The sequence below is a fragment of the Brachypodium distachyon genome, chromosome 2 (genome assembly GCF_000005505.3).
Source record: "Brachypodium distachyon strain Bd21 chromosome 2, Brachypodium_distachyon_v3.0, whole genome shotgun sequence".
NCBI lineage: Eukaryota > Viridiplantae > Streptophyta > Magnoliopsida > Poales > Poaceae > Brachypodium > Brachypodium distachyon.
This window is the reverse complement of record NC_016132.3, coordinates 5,923,673-5,940,615: the sequence shown is the minus strand read 5'-3', so window position 1 is coordinate 5,940,615 and position 16,943 is coordinate 5,923,673. Positions and strand designations below refer to the sequence as shown.

Sequence of the window (16,943 nt, the reverse complement as noted above, 5' to 3'; positions counted from 1 at the left end):
TGCAATGCTTAGAGATTGTCTCTAATCCTTAGTCATCTATAGAGACAATATATTTAAAGAGTGTGGATGCTCTTGCTCCACGCGAGAGCTTATTTATTTATTTTTACAAAGTTGCACGTACAAGCTAGGTTTTGTAGTACAACAAATCTGATGTCGTATAATACATGCACAGGAATGCTAATGCTCGGAAGTACGGCGTGTCGTATTCCACCAATCCCAAGCTACCGATTCGTGCGCGCAGCTCAGCTCAAGCCTCACGGAGGAGACCAAGGCGTAGCGACCAGGCGCAGCGTCGTCTTGAGCCGGACGGACAGGCCATTCAGCTCGCTCATGTCCACCTTCGACAACCCCCCACCGCCCTGATATTCCTGCCGCGGCAGCTCCCAGTCAAAGTTATACAGCAAACTCGCCAGCGCTAACTCCATGGACGGCACGGCGAACCCGACGCCAGGGCACCCTCTCCTCCCGGCACCGAACGGCACGAACCTGAAGTCGTCATTCTGCCCCACCACGGCATACTCCGCGGGGCCATCCTCCAAGAACCGCTCCGGCAAGAACTCCTCGGCGCGCTCCCACGCCGTCGGGTCGCGGCCGATGGCCCACGCGTTGATCATCACGCGGGTCCCGGCCGGCACGCGGTAGCCCAGCAGCTCCGTGTCCTGGAGCGTCTCCCGGGGCACCAGCAGCGGCACCGGCGCGTGCAGCCGGAGCGTCTCCTTGAGCACGGCCCTCAGGTACCGCAGCTTGCCCAGGTGAGCCTCGGTGATCCGGCCCGCGCCGTTGGCCGTCGCCGTCGCCGCCGCCTGGCGGATCTCGTCCTGGAGCTTGCGCATTTTGGGTGGGTGGTTGATGAGCTCCGCCATGGCCCATTCTAGAGTCGTGTAGGTCGTGTCCGTGGCGGCGCCGAACATATCCTGCATGTGTATGTACTCATGTGTCATTAAATCAAAAGGGCCTAGCCCCCCGTTCCATTCATCATTGCGACAAACGAAACATAGTTGTTCATCTGCCTCAGCAGAAAGCGCAGGAGTGAAGAAATGCAGGCCTATAGGCCACGAAGTCTCAGAGATCATCTATCCTATTACAGGACCAAAACTAGGGGAGAGTTAAGTTCAACAGCACGATAAGCCAAGAAACGCTAGCTAAAAGGGATGTTGTCTGTCATGTTTCAATCTGCGCTCTCCTGCAGCTTCATCGTCCGGATGTCTTGACAGTCTGCGCTCATGTGTCATGTGTACGATGATTCGGGTTAAATTCCCGAGAAACCGTTGATGCAACACACTAGTGGGCCTTCGACACCAAGAAGCGTGATCGAGCCTCTTGGTTGGATGACGTTTACTCATTTCTTTGAAAAGAATTTCAAACTGCTACTCTAACTGCATGCTCGATCTGAACTAATTCGTCCAGTCCACCGAGCTTCTAGATATGCATGGAGATAACTAGGTAAGTAAGTAAAGTTAGCGATGCTGATTCATCCCACCGACGATCAAGGATCTCCTGGCATTTCATCCAAAATGTTCTCCAAAGGCCAACTTGAACAGTAGTACGTAACTATCGTGTGTTGACTGCAAGCTACAGTACATATAGCAGAACAGTAGAAGCGAGAAAACGATGCTGGCCAAAGTGAAGTGACAACACTGAAGCTAGCCGCGGGTCGGTGGATGCTAGTGGATAAGCACGAAGCAGAGACGTACACGTACCAGGATAATGGCCTTGATGCCGATCGTGTCGAAACCGGCCTCCTCTCCGGTGTCGCTCACGTCCAACAGCACGTCCACGAAGTCCCGCCGATCGTCGTCATCCCCGTCCCCGGCGTCAATCCGCCCAGCTCCGCCGAGACGCCGGCGCCTCTCGCGGTGCCCGGCGATGACCTTCTCGAGCAACCCGTCGAGCACCTCGAACGTGCGCGCGACCCTGGCGTCCAGCCCCGGCATCAAGTAACTGTCCGCCCACGCCAGCCACGGCACGAACTCCCCGACCGTGGCCGTCCCCAGCAGCCCTTCAAACTCCGCGAACACCTCCCTCAGCTTCTCCCCACCTTCATCCCCCTCGATCCCGTACCCCTTGTCGTCGCCGAACGCGGCGCGCTTGATGACTGCGTTGGCGTAGGAGATGAGCGCGTCGCTCAGGTTCATGGCGCCCCCCGGCGCCGGCGGCGAGTGGCGGACGCGGTCGAGCAGCGCGGCGGCCTCCTGCTCCCGGACGGCGCGGAAAGCCAGGACGCGGCGCGGGCTGAGGAGGTGGAGCACGCTGACGCGGCGCGCCTGGCGCCAGTACTCGCCGTAGGGCGCGAACACGAGGTCCCGGCCGTAGAGGAGCCGGTCCGCCATGCGCACCCTGGCGCGGCTCGCGAAGGCCAGGTCGCGGGTCTTCATGGCCTCGTGCGCCGCGGCGGCGGAGGAGGCCACCACGGTCGGCACGCGGCCCAGCCGCAGGAGCATCACCGGGCCGTGCGCCTCGGCCAGGGACTTGAGCTTCCGGTGCGGCAAGGGGCCGAGGAGAGGGAGGTGGCCCAGCAAGGGAAGGCCCCATGGTGAAGGAGGCAGCCGCCGGACATCGCTGCCGGATGGAGGAGGGCTCCGCCGCTTGGTGAAGAAGAGGATAGATATGAACAACGCGACGAGGAGGATGGGTGAGAGTACAGCAGCAACGAGTGATGAGACGTCCATTGTTCGTCTGTACGTAGTGCTCTGCTTCCGTTTATGGGAGCCCAGCAGAGCGGGATCCCAATATTAGCAAAGGCACCTATTAGTGGTAACATAGACGCGTGCGCGTGATAAAATAAATCATTACAAACGAACGTGCGCTCCTTGATTTGTGAAAGCGACTATTTTGTCCAAGCTCAAGTCGAAGCTGGATTTCGCTCCAAGGGATAACAACTCGATAGCTCATAGTTTAGCCAAAAAAAGCTTTCAAATTTCAGGGATGCAGTCCAGTTATCTCTTGTATCAACAGGAATCACAGAGGGAGTGCTTGTCCTTTAGCTTAGGGGGAAAGGAGTAGAACGACTTCTTTCAGAAAAGAAACAAAAACTCAAAGCCTAGCTAATCCCATACTTCATTACATCAGTTGGACCTGATGCTTGCCCGCAAGCCAAGTTCAGGGTAACCATGTGCGTTTTGCGAAAACGCATGCTGTAGTGCGTGTGTGTAAGCATAAAACGTACGAGATATTAGATCACTCTTCTGGCTATTTTGTGACAAAACATAAAGATGCATGAGGTTTGCTTCAGTGCTTAAACCTGTGATGGCGTTGCCAAACGGAAAAAATCATACATGTACGTTTAAAATATAGTAAAATGGAAGTGCATGCACAGAGCAGCTAAGGGCATCTTCAATAAGCCGCTGCTTACATCGTTACGAAGAAGTGAGAGAATGTGCCAACTCGTACACAGTAACGACCCCTCCAATGAATTGTTTTTAAGCTTGGTACTAAAATCTCCTCTGACTATGTAATTGCTGCACTTGTGGTTGTTATAGTGATGATCCACCGTGGACTTTAACTTTGTGGCCCGGCCTACCCACGCATATCTGATTCAAACCCTACAGTTATAGCACAAAATTGAAAATATTCTTTTCACTTTGTTTAAACAACTTTATAAATTTGGGCAAACATGCATTTGGGAGGTACATGTGACAACACCTCCGGCAAGCAGATTGAAGAAAACAAATCTTCCGCAAAGATGAAGAGAAGAAAAAATCAGGATACATATATATCAGCAACAAATTGAACACACCAAATTTTCCCAATATCCATGGCCGATGGTGATAGAAATGGAGGGAGTTAGATGACCCAGGCCTTAATCGATGGGAGAGAATAGGCCCCGGCATGGGATGAATGGACGCCGGCCGGAGACGCAGCATGGATGGAGAGAAGCCGGCCACAAAACGGACCCATAAATCAGCCCACGCTCACATATAGATCAGCAGAGGTGGAGCCATAAAATTCCCCAAACCTTACCCCTACCGCGGAAAGGGTGCTGTGGCGGAGGCGGCGCGATAGCCCCGAGATGCTGCAGCGGAGGACGCGGTGGGGCGCAGCCGGTGAACTAAAGAGGAGGTGGGATGGCGCATCCGGTCATCCGGTGGATGGTTGTGGAGGAGGCGGCGCGACGGAGCCGGTGGGCTGCGCGGAGCATCGCCCGTGCTGCTTCCTCGTCATGGTGGTGGCGGCCGGCTGGGAATCGACTCCGGCGGCAGTTCGTCAAGGATTTTTTGGGTCTGTGGAGAGAACTGGGAGAGGATGAGACCGTGGAGAGGACGATGCGCAAAAAGATCCGGCTGTTTTGGTGGGTCCCATCTGAAGTAACAAGGCCTCCAACAATTGTTTAGATCGGTACTAGAGCCTTGGTATGTGTGCATGTACCGTTTCTGACAGAAGTAACCTGTTCACCTGTTTTCGTGTTTTCCCTTGCGACGTAACCCATTTGCTGATGTGTCATACTGTACTGCCTGCTGACCTGTATTGTTGGAGATGTCCTAACAGGAAGAGCCAGGATCTTTTTAAAAAAACTGAACGATTTTATTCAAAGTAACTGAAAAGTCACAGAGAGAGGTGAGAACTGATTCTCACTTAAAGATTGAAGTGTCCTTGTAACTGGACAGTTGTCCCTATCATGACTTATACCCATACGGGTAAAGATGCAATGCTGGTCATTATTTTGACTATAAGCTAACTGAGCTTCTCTATGGGCAAAGTTATTAAGATATCTATTGATTTTGTATGTCTTTGGATTCAGCTGCGCGGTGGACTGCAGAAACTGATTGATTTGAGGCTTGTTCTCTTTGTTGAACCTGTAACGCCACCGTTTGGTTATCTGTGAAGAAATTTGGGTCCTGCAAAGAAAAAATATGTGCAATTTTTTCCGCTAGTTTCAGTCCAAGTGCTTGTGCTTGTAGCGGAGATGAGACCATCGACCTAGCCGCAAAGAACAAATGTTGACTAGAAGGTTGCGGTATGTGGATAAAGATCCTCGGTCCAGCCATCATCTTGTTCCCTGCATAAAGATTGGAATTTCCAACATTTTTTTTCCGAACTGCATCGACATATATATTATGACCTTCACTCATCTCGCAAAAAGGCTTTAGAACATCGTTTTGGACCTTTTGATGTTCTTGCAAGAGTTTGACTTCCACTTCTTGTACATGCAACATAGAGTTTGTCGCAAATATTAACTGAAAAGGCTTCCATTCTTTAGAATTGAGAGAGTCAGGATCCGAGGAATCGAGCATCTCTGCCGGTGCTAATTAATTGTCGCCCCTTCATCTGATCGACTCCAAAACCGATTAAGCACACATGACACATGTCGCCAGACTGCACCGCACCGAATAGCGCTTTTAGAAGTTGTCGAGTACCGCACGCAAAGTGCGGCTAAATGTAGACATCGTGTTGCCGCTCCCTCTGTCGTATACTCGTATGGAGCAGATGATTGAGGTGGTCGTTTTGAGCACGTGCACGGGCGAACGGAAATGGCAAATGCTCCGGCACTAAGATTCAAATAAAATTCCTCGCTGGAGTTGCACACAAGCTGGGACAACGTATCCTTCAAGATAATTGTAGAATCAACACAACAAATAATTGGATGTATACACACATGTATGATACTGGCCAAACTATATACCACCCAATACAGTAATGGAAATGGGAAAAAAAAAATAGAGCAGCGAGCTACGGTAAGATGCAAACCATATAGATACAAATATCTGGATGTACCATCCAAATGGGTAGAGTAGGAAAACAGAGGAATTTGGGCTGTTTTTCTGTCCATTTACAAACGTTCACAAGAAAAGAAAAAGGATGTTCCAAGATATATATGCACCAAAACAATGGGAAGCTCGCAAAGACTAACAAAAATCCAAAACTATATACCATCTAGTGCTCATACAAAGAATCATAAGTTACAAATGAATATTCTCCAATTTTGTCGGAGCTTAAACACTACTCAACCATATGTAGCAATCGCAAGCAGCAAGCAGCAGCTTTCAAGCTAAATATATCCAACACAGAAAGAGAAGGGCAAGCACCAACACAATAGAACCAACGGATGAAATCTTTTCATCCAAATCTTCTAGCATTCACAGCCTGACGAGCGTTGTTGCCTTCCAGCACCCCCCACGTCAATTGTATCAGGAAGATATCTACAAATATTTAGCAAAGCATCAATCTAGCCGCCTAATAAATATTAATAGTGCATCTCGGTGTTACTATTTCGAATGGACCCTTCTCAAGGAAATAATTGAGTAATTATTATCTTTTGGTCTAAACAATGCATCTACGGCAAGAGAAGTAAACTTACATATCTTCTTCAGGTTCATTCTTGACAGCATTCCTTGCTATACACTCAAAAGCTGCTTCCACATTGAAGCCTTCTTTAGCAGATGTCTCGAAATACGGAATGTTTCCCTTGGAAGCACACCAGGCTTTAGCCTTCTTCTCAGAAACCTGACAACAAAAATAATCTAAACAATGGTATAAAGTATAAAATTAAACCAAGAGTAAGTAGCACTTAGTCGTGACAAACACTCACAGTCCGGCTGTTACCACCATCGACATCAATCTTATTTCCAAGTAAAACAAAAGGGAAATTCTCTGGATCTGATGGGCTAGCCTGCAATAGAATAATGGGTCAAACTTTCAGTATATCTATTGCAGTTTGAATGACCAGTAACTAAGCAAGTTACTTACTTGAATTAGGAATTCCTCACGCCAACTGTTGAGTTTTTCAAATGACTTGGTAACATTCACATCATATACAAGAACACAACAGTCAGCTCCCCGATAAAATGCCACACCAAGACTCTGAAAACGCTCCTGTCCAGCCGTATCCCATATCTACGTTTCAGGGGAAATGCAAGTGTGGTAAGATCAACTGTGAGGGGAACTATTGCTTAACAAGGAACCAAGTTTATAAGCATATATGATATAAGGAATGATTAATTAGCTAGAGCAATGAATATTTGGAGTTACTTCACTGAACCATGTGAAGAATGAAAAAAAAGTAATTTCTCTACATTTGCTGAAGCAATATTAAGTTATTAACAAAATCCAAACAGCACGGTGTGGGTTTTGTTCTCTTGTAGAAAAGCATATTCTAATATTACCATGGCTGAACTACATAACTCGTACTCATCGGTCAGTCATCAGGTAAGTGGTAAATCATCTCTCTCGTAGAAAAGCATATTCTAGTATTACCATTGGCTGAACTACAGAACTACTCCCTCCGATCCTAAATTCTTGTCTCACATTAGCCCAAATATGGATGTATCTATTCATAAAAAGTGTCTACATACATGTAATATTTCAACAACAATTTAGGATCGGAGGTAGTAGTACTCATCGGTCATCAGGTAAGTGGTAAATCATCTCTCTCGTAGAAAAGCATATTCTAATATTTCCCTAAAAAAGCATAATCTAATATTACCATGGCTAAACTACAGAACTAGTACTCATCGGTCAGTCATCAGGTAAGTGGTAAATCATCTCTCTCGTAGAAAAGCATATTCTAATATTACCATGGCTGAACTACAGAACTAGTACTCATCAGTCAGTCATCAGGCAAGTGGTACCGCTGCTGGACAGCGGAAAGGAGGGCAAGCCATGGCCCGAGGTGTCTGTTCTGCGACCAGTCCTTGGAGACCATGAACCACCTCCTGCTCAATTGCTCTTTCTCCCGCTCTGGTACAAGGTCCTCTCGTAGATCCCATCCACCGGTACCGAGCCATCCGCTGGAGCCCCATTCACAGATTGGTGGCAGGAGACCGTCTGTTCCACTTCCACCCCTTCCATGGCTAGGAAGGGCACCTCTAGGCTCATCATGCTAACAGCCTGGTGGATCTGGAAGCATCTCAATGATGCCGTCTTCTACAATGCGACCCCCAATATTGCGGTATCGCCAATCTCGCCGCCCTGGTCAAGGCTGATGCTATGCTGTGGGCGCATGCTGGTGCAGTTGGGCTTGGAGCACTGCTCCAGGCGGACAGAAACACTTAGTCGTGTACCGTTGTAATCTCGGTGTGGCCCGCTTTGGACATGTACATAAATTTCTCTCTTAATCAATGCATCAGATGCAAAGCTTTCGCGTTTTCTCGAAAAAAGTCATCGGGTAAGTGGTACGTCAAATCAGCCAGCTGCAATCAGACCAAGCAGCATACCAAGTACTCCCTCCGTCCACATTGTAACCAAGCATCTGCAATGGATTTGTATAGATCCTCATACAAATGCACGTCAGTTAATTCAGGACGGAGGGAGTATATAGTTTGTTGCTACATAACTAAACATACAGCTGGACTCCAAACAAATAACACTTATTTTTTTATTCAAATAAACTATCAGGCAGAGTAAAAAGCAGATGTATGGAACCGCAGATATAGGCAAGACATGAATATGTTAATTATCCCATATGGACAGACCCTTGATTTGGATATGATGAATGAATGATAAACACCATGGACAATGCACATGAACAGGCTGTTTCATTCCTTGTTTTGTTTAACAAAACAGCCATGGTCCAAATGTTCAATGCAGTATCTATACCGAATTTAAAAGTAGACTGCCAGCAGATAACAGCTCTGCACAATCATTCAGTCCCAGTTATACCAATCTCAAATTTCTTGGTATTAACAAAAGTTAGTACGTGCTCCATGAAGTTTGGGTAATAGTACCTACGTGTTCATCAGTATATGATAGATTGATAGTATTGGAGGATTAGCTACAGAAATTATCTTGTGCAAGTAACAGCGTAAGAGAAAGGAAACTCCAGAAATAAAGATAAAATTACAGATTGCTACAAAATAAAAGACCTTAGCAAACACAGTCAAGTTTTGGCGTCACTTCTATTTTTTGCTGATATTCATAGTCACTCACATTAGTGAAGCACTGAAGCCATAACTTTGCAAAGAGTCAGATGAGTCATTTTTTCCTCTGTAACTGTACAGTTTTTACTTTTCTTTAGTCCTGCACGCGGGCATTGTTTCTTTTTCAGCGTTTGACAGCTTTCTCTCTGTCTCAATTAGAGCTGCAACTTTGTGACCCTCAGGGTACCCTTTGACCCTCCTTAGTTCAACCAAATGAACTAAAGTTTTAAAATGACACAACTTTTGAAAAACTAGTTCATTTGTTTGAACTAAGGAGGGTCAAAGGGTACCCTGAGGGTCGCCATGTTGCACCTCTAGTCTCAATGCATTGGCACGCAGTTCCTGAGTGATTCCTAACCGACTATCCCACTGGACAATTAGGTTTCACTCCTCATCCTTAAGAATTGAACTGCACTAGGTATGCAAACCAAGTGGAGTATACTAAACTAGAGCTGACTTGATCTGGTTTCTTTTGCAATCATCCCATAATGGTCCATGTAGCTTATTGAGAGGACTTATTGGTTATCATGTAGTGTGCCTTTCAATTTGGCTAAGCAGAGTGATAAATTAGCTATAGGCTCGTGCTAACGCATCTTTTGATATTTTTTCTTCTAATAATCTGTAATTTCGTTAACCTCTCCAATAAGCAACCCAACAGGATGTTTGCAGAAGTTACCCCTTAACTCAATGTCACTAGTATGACCTAAGTGACTAATGTAGCAACCTTCCCAACCTGTTATAAACAAATTACAAGGATCATCTGTCAGTACGACTCTGGATCATCGTCAATCCTATGTAGACTTCAGAGCACTAGACTAAATCAGTACTTATCAATTTAGCAGTGCGATTCATTCACAACCGGACAAGTTCGTCACATCTCCAACAGCAGAAAATGCATTATGTCTTGAAAATCTAAGATACCATGGATTAACCAACAGCACAAACTAGCAATAAGCGCCTCAATCCAATAAAGATTGAGCTACGAAGTGATTCCGAGGAACCCAAAAAATGCCAAACCTGCAATGTGAAGAGCCGATCGTCGATCTGCACCTCCTTGGTCAGGAAATCCGCGCCGATCGTCGCCTTATACTGGTTGCTGAACTTGTTGTTCACGTACCTGCACAGGAACCACCCAAATCGTTCAAAGCTGAGAAACCGCCTCCGAAAAAAAAAACAGTTACAGCAATCAAATTTGACGAATCAGACAAAGGCGAGATTGCGGTTTGGCTTACTGGTTCATCAGTGACGTCTTCCCGACACTGGCAACAGACGATAGCGCAAAAGGGATCAGAAAACAGCGAAAAGACAACCATCTAAAAAATCCAAAAAAAATGGGGGAAAGGTGTAGTTGCCGCGCACCCGCTGTCGCCGAGGATGATGACCTTGAGGAGCATTCGCCTGCGCGACGCCATGGACGCGGATCTGGGCCGGGCTAGGGTCGGATCGGAGCACGAGGAGCGGGGAGGAGGGGAGGGAGGAGGGCTGAACTGGGGATCGGAAAATTTTGCTTTGGGATTGGTGTGGCGTTGTCACGGAAAAGAAGAATGCGTTTTGCTGGAAGGTTTGCTGTTCCACCTGTTCGTTCGTTTGTTTGTTTGTTAGGATGATTGCAGGCAATTATTCCGTCAATGTTTTGTGGTCAAATAACCATCCAATTAGCAATCAGTCGGTATTATTTCATTATTTTTCATTAATATATTGATAGAGACAGGGAGATATAAGTCCAAATGATAGCTTTGTGCTACCTGTATACTTACGATAGCTAGGATGCTAATTTACAGAAGATCATAGGGGCAAAACCGAAAAAACCCAGAAATTTGGTCAAAATCGACCAAAGAAACATTCCGCTTGTGGACGGACCATAGCATAAGATGATAAGATGGAGAAAAATCAATAATAGGTTCTTTGGATTGCAGGAAAAAAAGAAAATATAACGAGAAAGACAATAGATTAAAATGCAAACCTATAAGATTTGAACAATACAGACCGAGTGAAGAGAGAGATAACAAGAAGGTGCATTTGATTTTTCAAAAAGAAATAAAATTAACTGGATTCATAAGATTACATTCCATTTCATTAAGATATTGTGTATAGAATGAAATGTACTGAGAGTTAATAATTTAAAGACCAGTGCAATCATTAGACTACCATACACTACTAGCCCGGACCTCGTTGGTTGCAAGATCTGGCGATAGATAATGGAAACACTGTCCAAAACGCCGACCCTGTACAGATCAGCCAGCATCTTTGGTTTTATCTTGGACTTCCGGCTGCACATATACCAGATATCATACATAATTGCAGCCATATCATTGCTGCGACCTGTAGTGCACAGACCTGTTCTATCGTGACTCATGAACAAACAAACGACAGAACATGGGGATGGGGGATACTGCACCAGGAAGTGGCATGGAAGCATACAGCCTTGTCCAACGAATCCACGACGGCACGACTGGCTCTTTCACTGAATCCAACACCACCTCTATTACTCCATTAGCCTTCTTTCAATTTCAAGCATATTGAATCCAGACGCTAGCCAATGGAAGGTCATATATCAAGAGAGAATGCAGTGTGCAAATGAGAGTAGAACTGCAGCATTGGTGAAGAGAAAGAAGCAGAGATTTGCGGCTACCAAAAAAATCTACATCTCAACCAAACAATTTTTGTTCGTTGCGAGCAAGTTAGGCAACTTATGTGAAGCTAGGCTGCGGATTTACAAATCTGCTGTCATTGAAACTTTCCAGCAACAAGAAAGACAAGAGAGATAGGTCATCTCATGGAAGCTTGGCTCTCCCCACCACCGTGGACACCACCTCCGTTGTCTCTTTTCTCGGCCCCCATCTCTATCTCCTGCGTTTGATGATGGCTATCACTGCTCCCGCCAGAATGGTTCTGGCCGTGCTCGCTGGATGGCGTCAGCTGGCTGCTCTGGAGGCCACTGTTCCCAAGTGCCATCTTCCTGAACTTCTTCAGGTCTTCATTGTACTGTCCGGTGTCGTACTCGGAGCTGGTGTGTGATCCCATAAACCGACTGTGGCCAGGTCGAACACCTTCGTGCAGATCATCCAGAGATACGTCGCCTTCCAAGGCCCGAACAACCTGTTTGTTACATCGAGGTTAACTTCATTCTGGTTATAACACCGGTAGATCAAATAGCAGACATAATTTGGAGAGCACATAAATGGAACATTGTCTTGCCATAATGGTGTATTCCCATTTCTCGAGTCTTAACAGTAATTTTCACCGTTGACTTTTTTTATTTGCTATACTTATGATGTAGCCACATGCCAACAAACAAAGCTTGAAGGCAAAGAAGTGTGATGAATCTGTGTTTACAAGAGAAACCAGTACAGAAATGTACCTGGCTCATGCGTGGACGTCGCCGTGCAGAATGGCGTACACAAGCAGCTGCGCAGGCTATCATCCTTTCCATCTCGTTTTCATTGAACTCTGTTCCTAGATGAGGATCCACTAAAGAATCATAGTTGCCATCCTCAGATGCTCGTGTCATTAAAGGCCTTGCCTGCAGGGGGAAAGGAAGAGAATAGGATTGAACGATTTTTTCTTTAAAAAAAACGTCAAATAAACAGATGATCGTGGAAGAGGCATGGAGTATTCAGTATGAAAAGTTAAGATCGTAAACACCATGAAGAATAAATACAGAAGCGTAAAAGCTTAAGATTCAAAGGCCAAGATACATGATCATATATAGAGATAAATACGTCCATCTTCGATGATTTTTTTAAGACAATGGAAGAGAACACTCCCCTGACTTCTTCATTCAAAGATGCACACAGCCAGTAATTTGTTTTTTTTATCGATGAATAGCAAGTAGTAGTTTATAAGAATATGAGGATTTTACATGATTGGAATTAAGTGCCAAGACAGCCTAATACATGATTGGATTTTATTCATAAGACTAATTACAGTCAAAGTGACCCGTGAATAAAACCTTAATGTACAATGACAAGAAATAAAACAACTACTACCTCTGTTCCATAATTCTTGTCGAAATATTACATGTATCTAGACACTTTTTAGGAATAGATACATCCAGTTTTGGGCAAACTTGAGACAAGAATTATGAAACGGAGGGAGTACTTTTTTACCCTGGCAGTTACAAACTTACAATACTGTGTAAAACAAATTTCACTTACCCAATCAACCAAGCTGTCATCCATATGCGCTTGTTTTGAACTAACAGGACGGCGCCCAGTTATTAGCTCAAGAAGCATTACTCCAAAAGAAAAAACATCTGATTTCTCAGTGAGCTTGCCGGAAGAAGCATACTCTGGTGCAAGGTACCTAAGGGAAGAATCAACACTGTCAGGTCTGTAACTTTCATAAAGCAGACATTACATGCATGTTAGTTGCTGTAATAAATCGATTGCTTACTATGTGACATCTTGATTGATGTCATTTAGTAACATTTGAGATAACATTTCACTGAAAGATCAAACTTACCCAAATGTGCCCATTACTCTGGTAGAAACATGAGTGTTATTGTCAGAGGTTAGCTTTGCTAGTCCAAAATCTGCCACCTGTAAGAAAAAGGTTACTTGAATTACACATCCAAGAATTTGTATGAGAAGGCTGATACTAACTCTGTTCAAGGTGATTGATTATACATCAGGTTGTCACAAATGTCAACTGTGTTTTCTGAATTTACTCATATCAATTAGCGGTTTGCAGGGAACACCCCGCTACCAGATACTAAGTTGGGGAAATGAAAATAAAGACGGATATTCCAGAAATTAAATAGAAACAGAACAAAATGGAAATGAATGAAGTACCTTAGCTTCAAATCTGAAATCTAGAAGAATATTTGATGCCTTTATGTCACGATGAATAATCTTAGGATGGCCTGTGAAGTAAAGAAATAAAATCAGGACACTACAGCTACATACCTTTTCGAATGTGAAAAAGAAAACTAAAAGTATAACAAGTAGCTATGGGTGGGAGCTCACAGTCTTCATGAAGATACGCCAATCCCTTTGCAGAACCCAAAGCAATCCGTAGTCTTGCAGGCCAATCCATGGTTGGTCCGCGCCTTCCTGGAAAGACACGTAAATAATCCCTAAGGCCTGAACAAATGCTCAAGAGAATACAGTCCAACTGAGAATAGCCAACATTTTGCATGATAGGAGGTTCAGAACAATGTTTTCCGAATCTACATAAAAAGGTACTTCCCCTGTTCCTTTTTAAGACTATTGACTTGCCAAAACGTCTTGTAAAGGGAACTGAGGGAGTACACAATAAACCTAAAATCATTGTCTTTTCAATGGTAGCCAAAACAATTGTTGTATTTTCCCAGTTCGATGAAACCGGAGAAAAATAAACATAATTTAACTGAAGAAAAGGCAGCAATTAAGCTGGTACCTTCTGGGAATGTGTTTGGTCATTCTTATCGTTATCCCTTGAAATTCTATGGCAGTTAAGGTAGAGAGACCGGGGGACTGCTATTTAATTGTAATGTTCTCAAGTCATGGCCTCATGGTATTTCATTCTTTGAACAATGCACTTGATGAAATTGCCAATTATACTAGAACAATTTTTTCGTAGCATAAATATTAATTCAAATCATTTCAGTATCACAGGTTTAACTTTAAATCACCTGAAAATTTACTAGGCCACAACTCGTAGGGCAGTTGATAATAATAAAAAGGCAATAACTAGGAGATTTGTGGGTACATAATTTAGAACAAAAGATGTCCTAATTGACTTGTAAGGACAAGATTAGAGAGCATTTCAAAAGACAAGAAGCAAAATTGATGCAAATACAACAAGAAATCATACCATGTAAGTGGAATTCCATTGTGTTGTTCGGAACAAACTCATAGACAAGCAACCGCTTGTCTTCAGAAATGCAATACCCAACCAGTGTTACAAGATGTTTGTGATGTACTCGGCTGATAATCTCAACTTCTGCCTGGAATTCACGCTCTCCCTGGCCACTTCCGTCTCTCAATTGTTTGATTGCAACTTCAGTGCCATTCAGCACTCCTTTGTGGACAAATCCAAAACCACCTTGTCCAAGAAGATTAGCATCAGAGAATCCATCGGTTGCTGCCGCCAACTCTTCGTAGGTAAAGGTGGATCTTGAAAAGCTGAGAGCGTTGGCAAGCGGCGATTGCAGAGGTCGGTTCTCACCACCACCCGAATAATTTGAAGCAGAACCACTACTGTTTACATTAAGTGGGGGAGGAGTCGGTTTGGGGGAAGGATTTGGATGCATCTTCACCACGTGATCAGGTGGTGGTGGAGGAGCATTATGCTGCCAATTTTGGTACCCCCCACCATATTGATCACCTGCAGCAGAACAAGAATTGTGCAAAAAAGATGTCAGCAACTCGCGTAGAATAATAGCCATTCCAATCAGATTTACCTGTTCAAAATTCAATAAAAATGAAATACACACATTTACATGGTGATGCTACCTTAATCCGAAAAGGACATAATTCACATCAAAGATTTGTCTTAAACAAAGAAAATTCCACTAACCCCGGAGAGCAATGATACAACATGCAGGGCTAGTGATTTTTCTTTTCAAAATAAAACATTCTGATTATCTCAAAATCAGATGAAGATCCACGCTATCACTGCCTCGTACTAAAATTAGCCATATCCAGGAGACATCAATTTCTGCCGAAATTTTGAATATTTAATCTCCATGAAGCCATAACAATAACGTGATCGAAAGAAAACCAATCTTCAAGGCACCAAAACCACGGGAAAAAAAAAGTCACACTTGTACGTACGTCAGAAGCCACAGCCACATTTGTCAAGAACGCAAATAACAATTGCAAGCGACAGGGATGTGACTTTCCAGTGAGACAAGGAACGCAAAAGAGATCTGTATCACCTCCGAGACAAGCATCGAGGAGTGTTTACGGGCTTGATCATCTCACCTTTGAACACTGGCGGCGGGGGTGGCGGCGGCGGCGGGTGGCCGTAGTAGTGCAGGTGGTGGGGCGGCGGAGGCGGCGGGTGGTGCGGGTGGTGGCGCCTCTTCTTCTTGAGCAAGCAGAAGCAGAGGAGGCTGGCGAGCAGCAGCGCAATCAGCCCGCCGACGGCGATCCCCACCACCACGGGCGTCGTCATCCCGTTGTTGCTGGGCGACTGCGGCGTGGCCGGGGCCGGCGGCGTGAATCTATCGGACGGCGGAGACGGCGTGGTCGACGGGGGGGAGGGCGCGGCGGGGGGCGTCGTGCCCGGCGTCGCGGGGGGCGGGACGGAAGGGGTCGCGGGAGTGCCCGAAGACGACGGGGGCGGCGCGGAGGGCGTCGCCGGCGGTGGCACGGCGGCCGGCGGCGACGGGGAGGTGGAGTTGGCCGGGGGCGGCGCGGAGGCCGCGGGCGCCGTGCGGTTGCTCGGCGGCGAAGCCGGCCCCGGCGCGGCGGGCGGCGACGGCGACGACATCGCCGCGGCGCGCTCTGGGCCGCGCGCACTCCCTTTCCTTCCTCGCTACTCCTCCTAACTGCACCACTGCAGCACAACTCCTCGTCTCCTCCTACCACCGAGAGCGGGCGGAGCGGAGCAAAAGATAAGCAAGGACGGGGCCGGGAGCGCTTTTTCCCCGGGGCTGGTGGTGGGTACCGGGGGGGAATTGCGAAGGGGGAGGTTCGGATCGCGACTCGTTGGAGGGCCAGCAGCACGTCGCCGCACTAGCGAGTATGGCCGGCCAGTTGGGGAAGGAAGGAAGTGGAGACTAATGGTGCGGGGATCCCGACGCGACGACGACGGTGGAGGAGGCTGTGGCTACTGGCTAGGGAATAAAAGCTCTCGGAATTGAGCGACGGACAGCGCGGCCGTGTGCGTGCGGGGGTAGGCCAGTCTAGTCGTTCCGCTGCCGCTGCCTTCACGCGGCCCGGCCGCCCGCGCTTTCCGTTTCCGCGAATCCCATTCCCCTCTGTCATCAGCATAGAAACAAAATTCCCCCGTCCCCCTCCTGCTCAATCACCACGCACCGCTGACAGGTGGGGCAAAACCTGGCGGGCCCGATGTCATTCTCAAGGTTAACGGGTCAGGACCCGCGGCATTTGGTGGTGGGACCTGGACCCAGTTTCCCGGCTCGGACGGGGGCCCCCACGC

The 16,943-nt window shown here is 46.5% G+C and overlaps 3 protein-coding genes across 3 annotated transcripts; all 3 read right to left on the bottom strand.

Moving 5' to 3' along the window:
- On the bottom strand, positions 1–2,785 carry LOC100845172 (cytochrome P450 71A1). Its single transcript, XM_003565831.4, has 2 exons — positions 1,701–2,785; positions 1–914 (listed from the first exon to the last, which is right to left on the bottom strand). The coding sequence occupies exons 1-2, from the start codon at positions 2,667–2,669 to the stop codon at positions 255–257; spliced, it is 1,629 nt and encodes a 542-aa protein (XP_003565879.1). The 5' UTR covers positions 2,670–2,785; the 3' UTR covers positions 1–254.
- Positions 2,786–5,673: 2,888 nt separating this feature from the next.
- LOC100827564 (ras-related protein Rab7) lies at positions 5,674–10,465 on the bottom strand. Its single transcript, XM_003565852.4, has 7 exons — positions 10,212–10,465; positions 10,085–10,111; positions 9,870–9,969; positions 6,685–6,831; positions 6,527–6,607; positions 6,296–6,441; positions 5,674–6,137 (listed from the first exon to the last, which is right to left on the bottom strand). The coding sequence occupies exons 1-7, from the start codon at positions 10,262–10,264 to the stop codon at positions 6,068–6,070; spliced, it is 624 nt and encodes a 207-aa protein (XP_003565900.1). The 5' UTR covers positions 10,265–10,465; the 3' UTR covers positions 5,674–6,067.
- An 852-nt stretch (positions 10,466–11,317) lies between these two features.
- Positions 11,318–16,712, bottom strand: LOC100821694 (proline-rich receptor-like protein kinase PERK1). The gene is made up of 8 exons (XM_003565839.4): positions 15,761–16,712; positions 14,649–15,161; positions 13,820–13,906; positions 13,646–13,716; positions 13,317–13,393; positions 13,010–13,157; positions 12,214–12,375; positions 11,318–11,951 (listed from the first exon to the last, which is right to left on the bottom strand). Exons 1-8 carry the CDS (start codon positions 16,269–16,271, stop codon positions 11,622–11,624), a joined length of 1,899 nt encoding a protein of 632 aa, XP_003565887.3. The 5' UTR covers positions 16,272–16,712; the 3' UTR covers positions 11,318–11,621.
- Between the last annotated feature and the right edge of the window lie 231 nt (positions 16,713–16,943).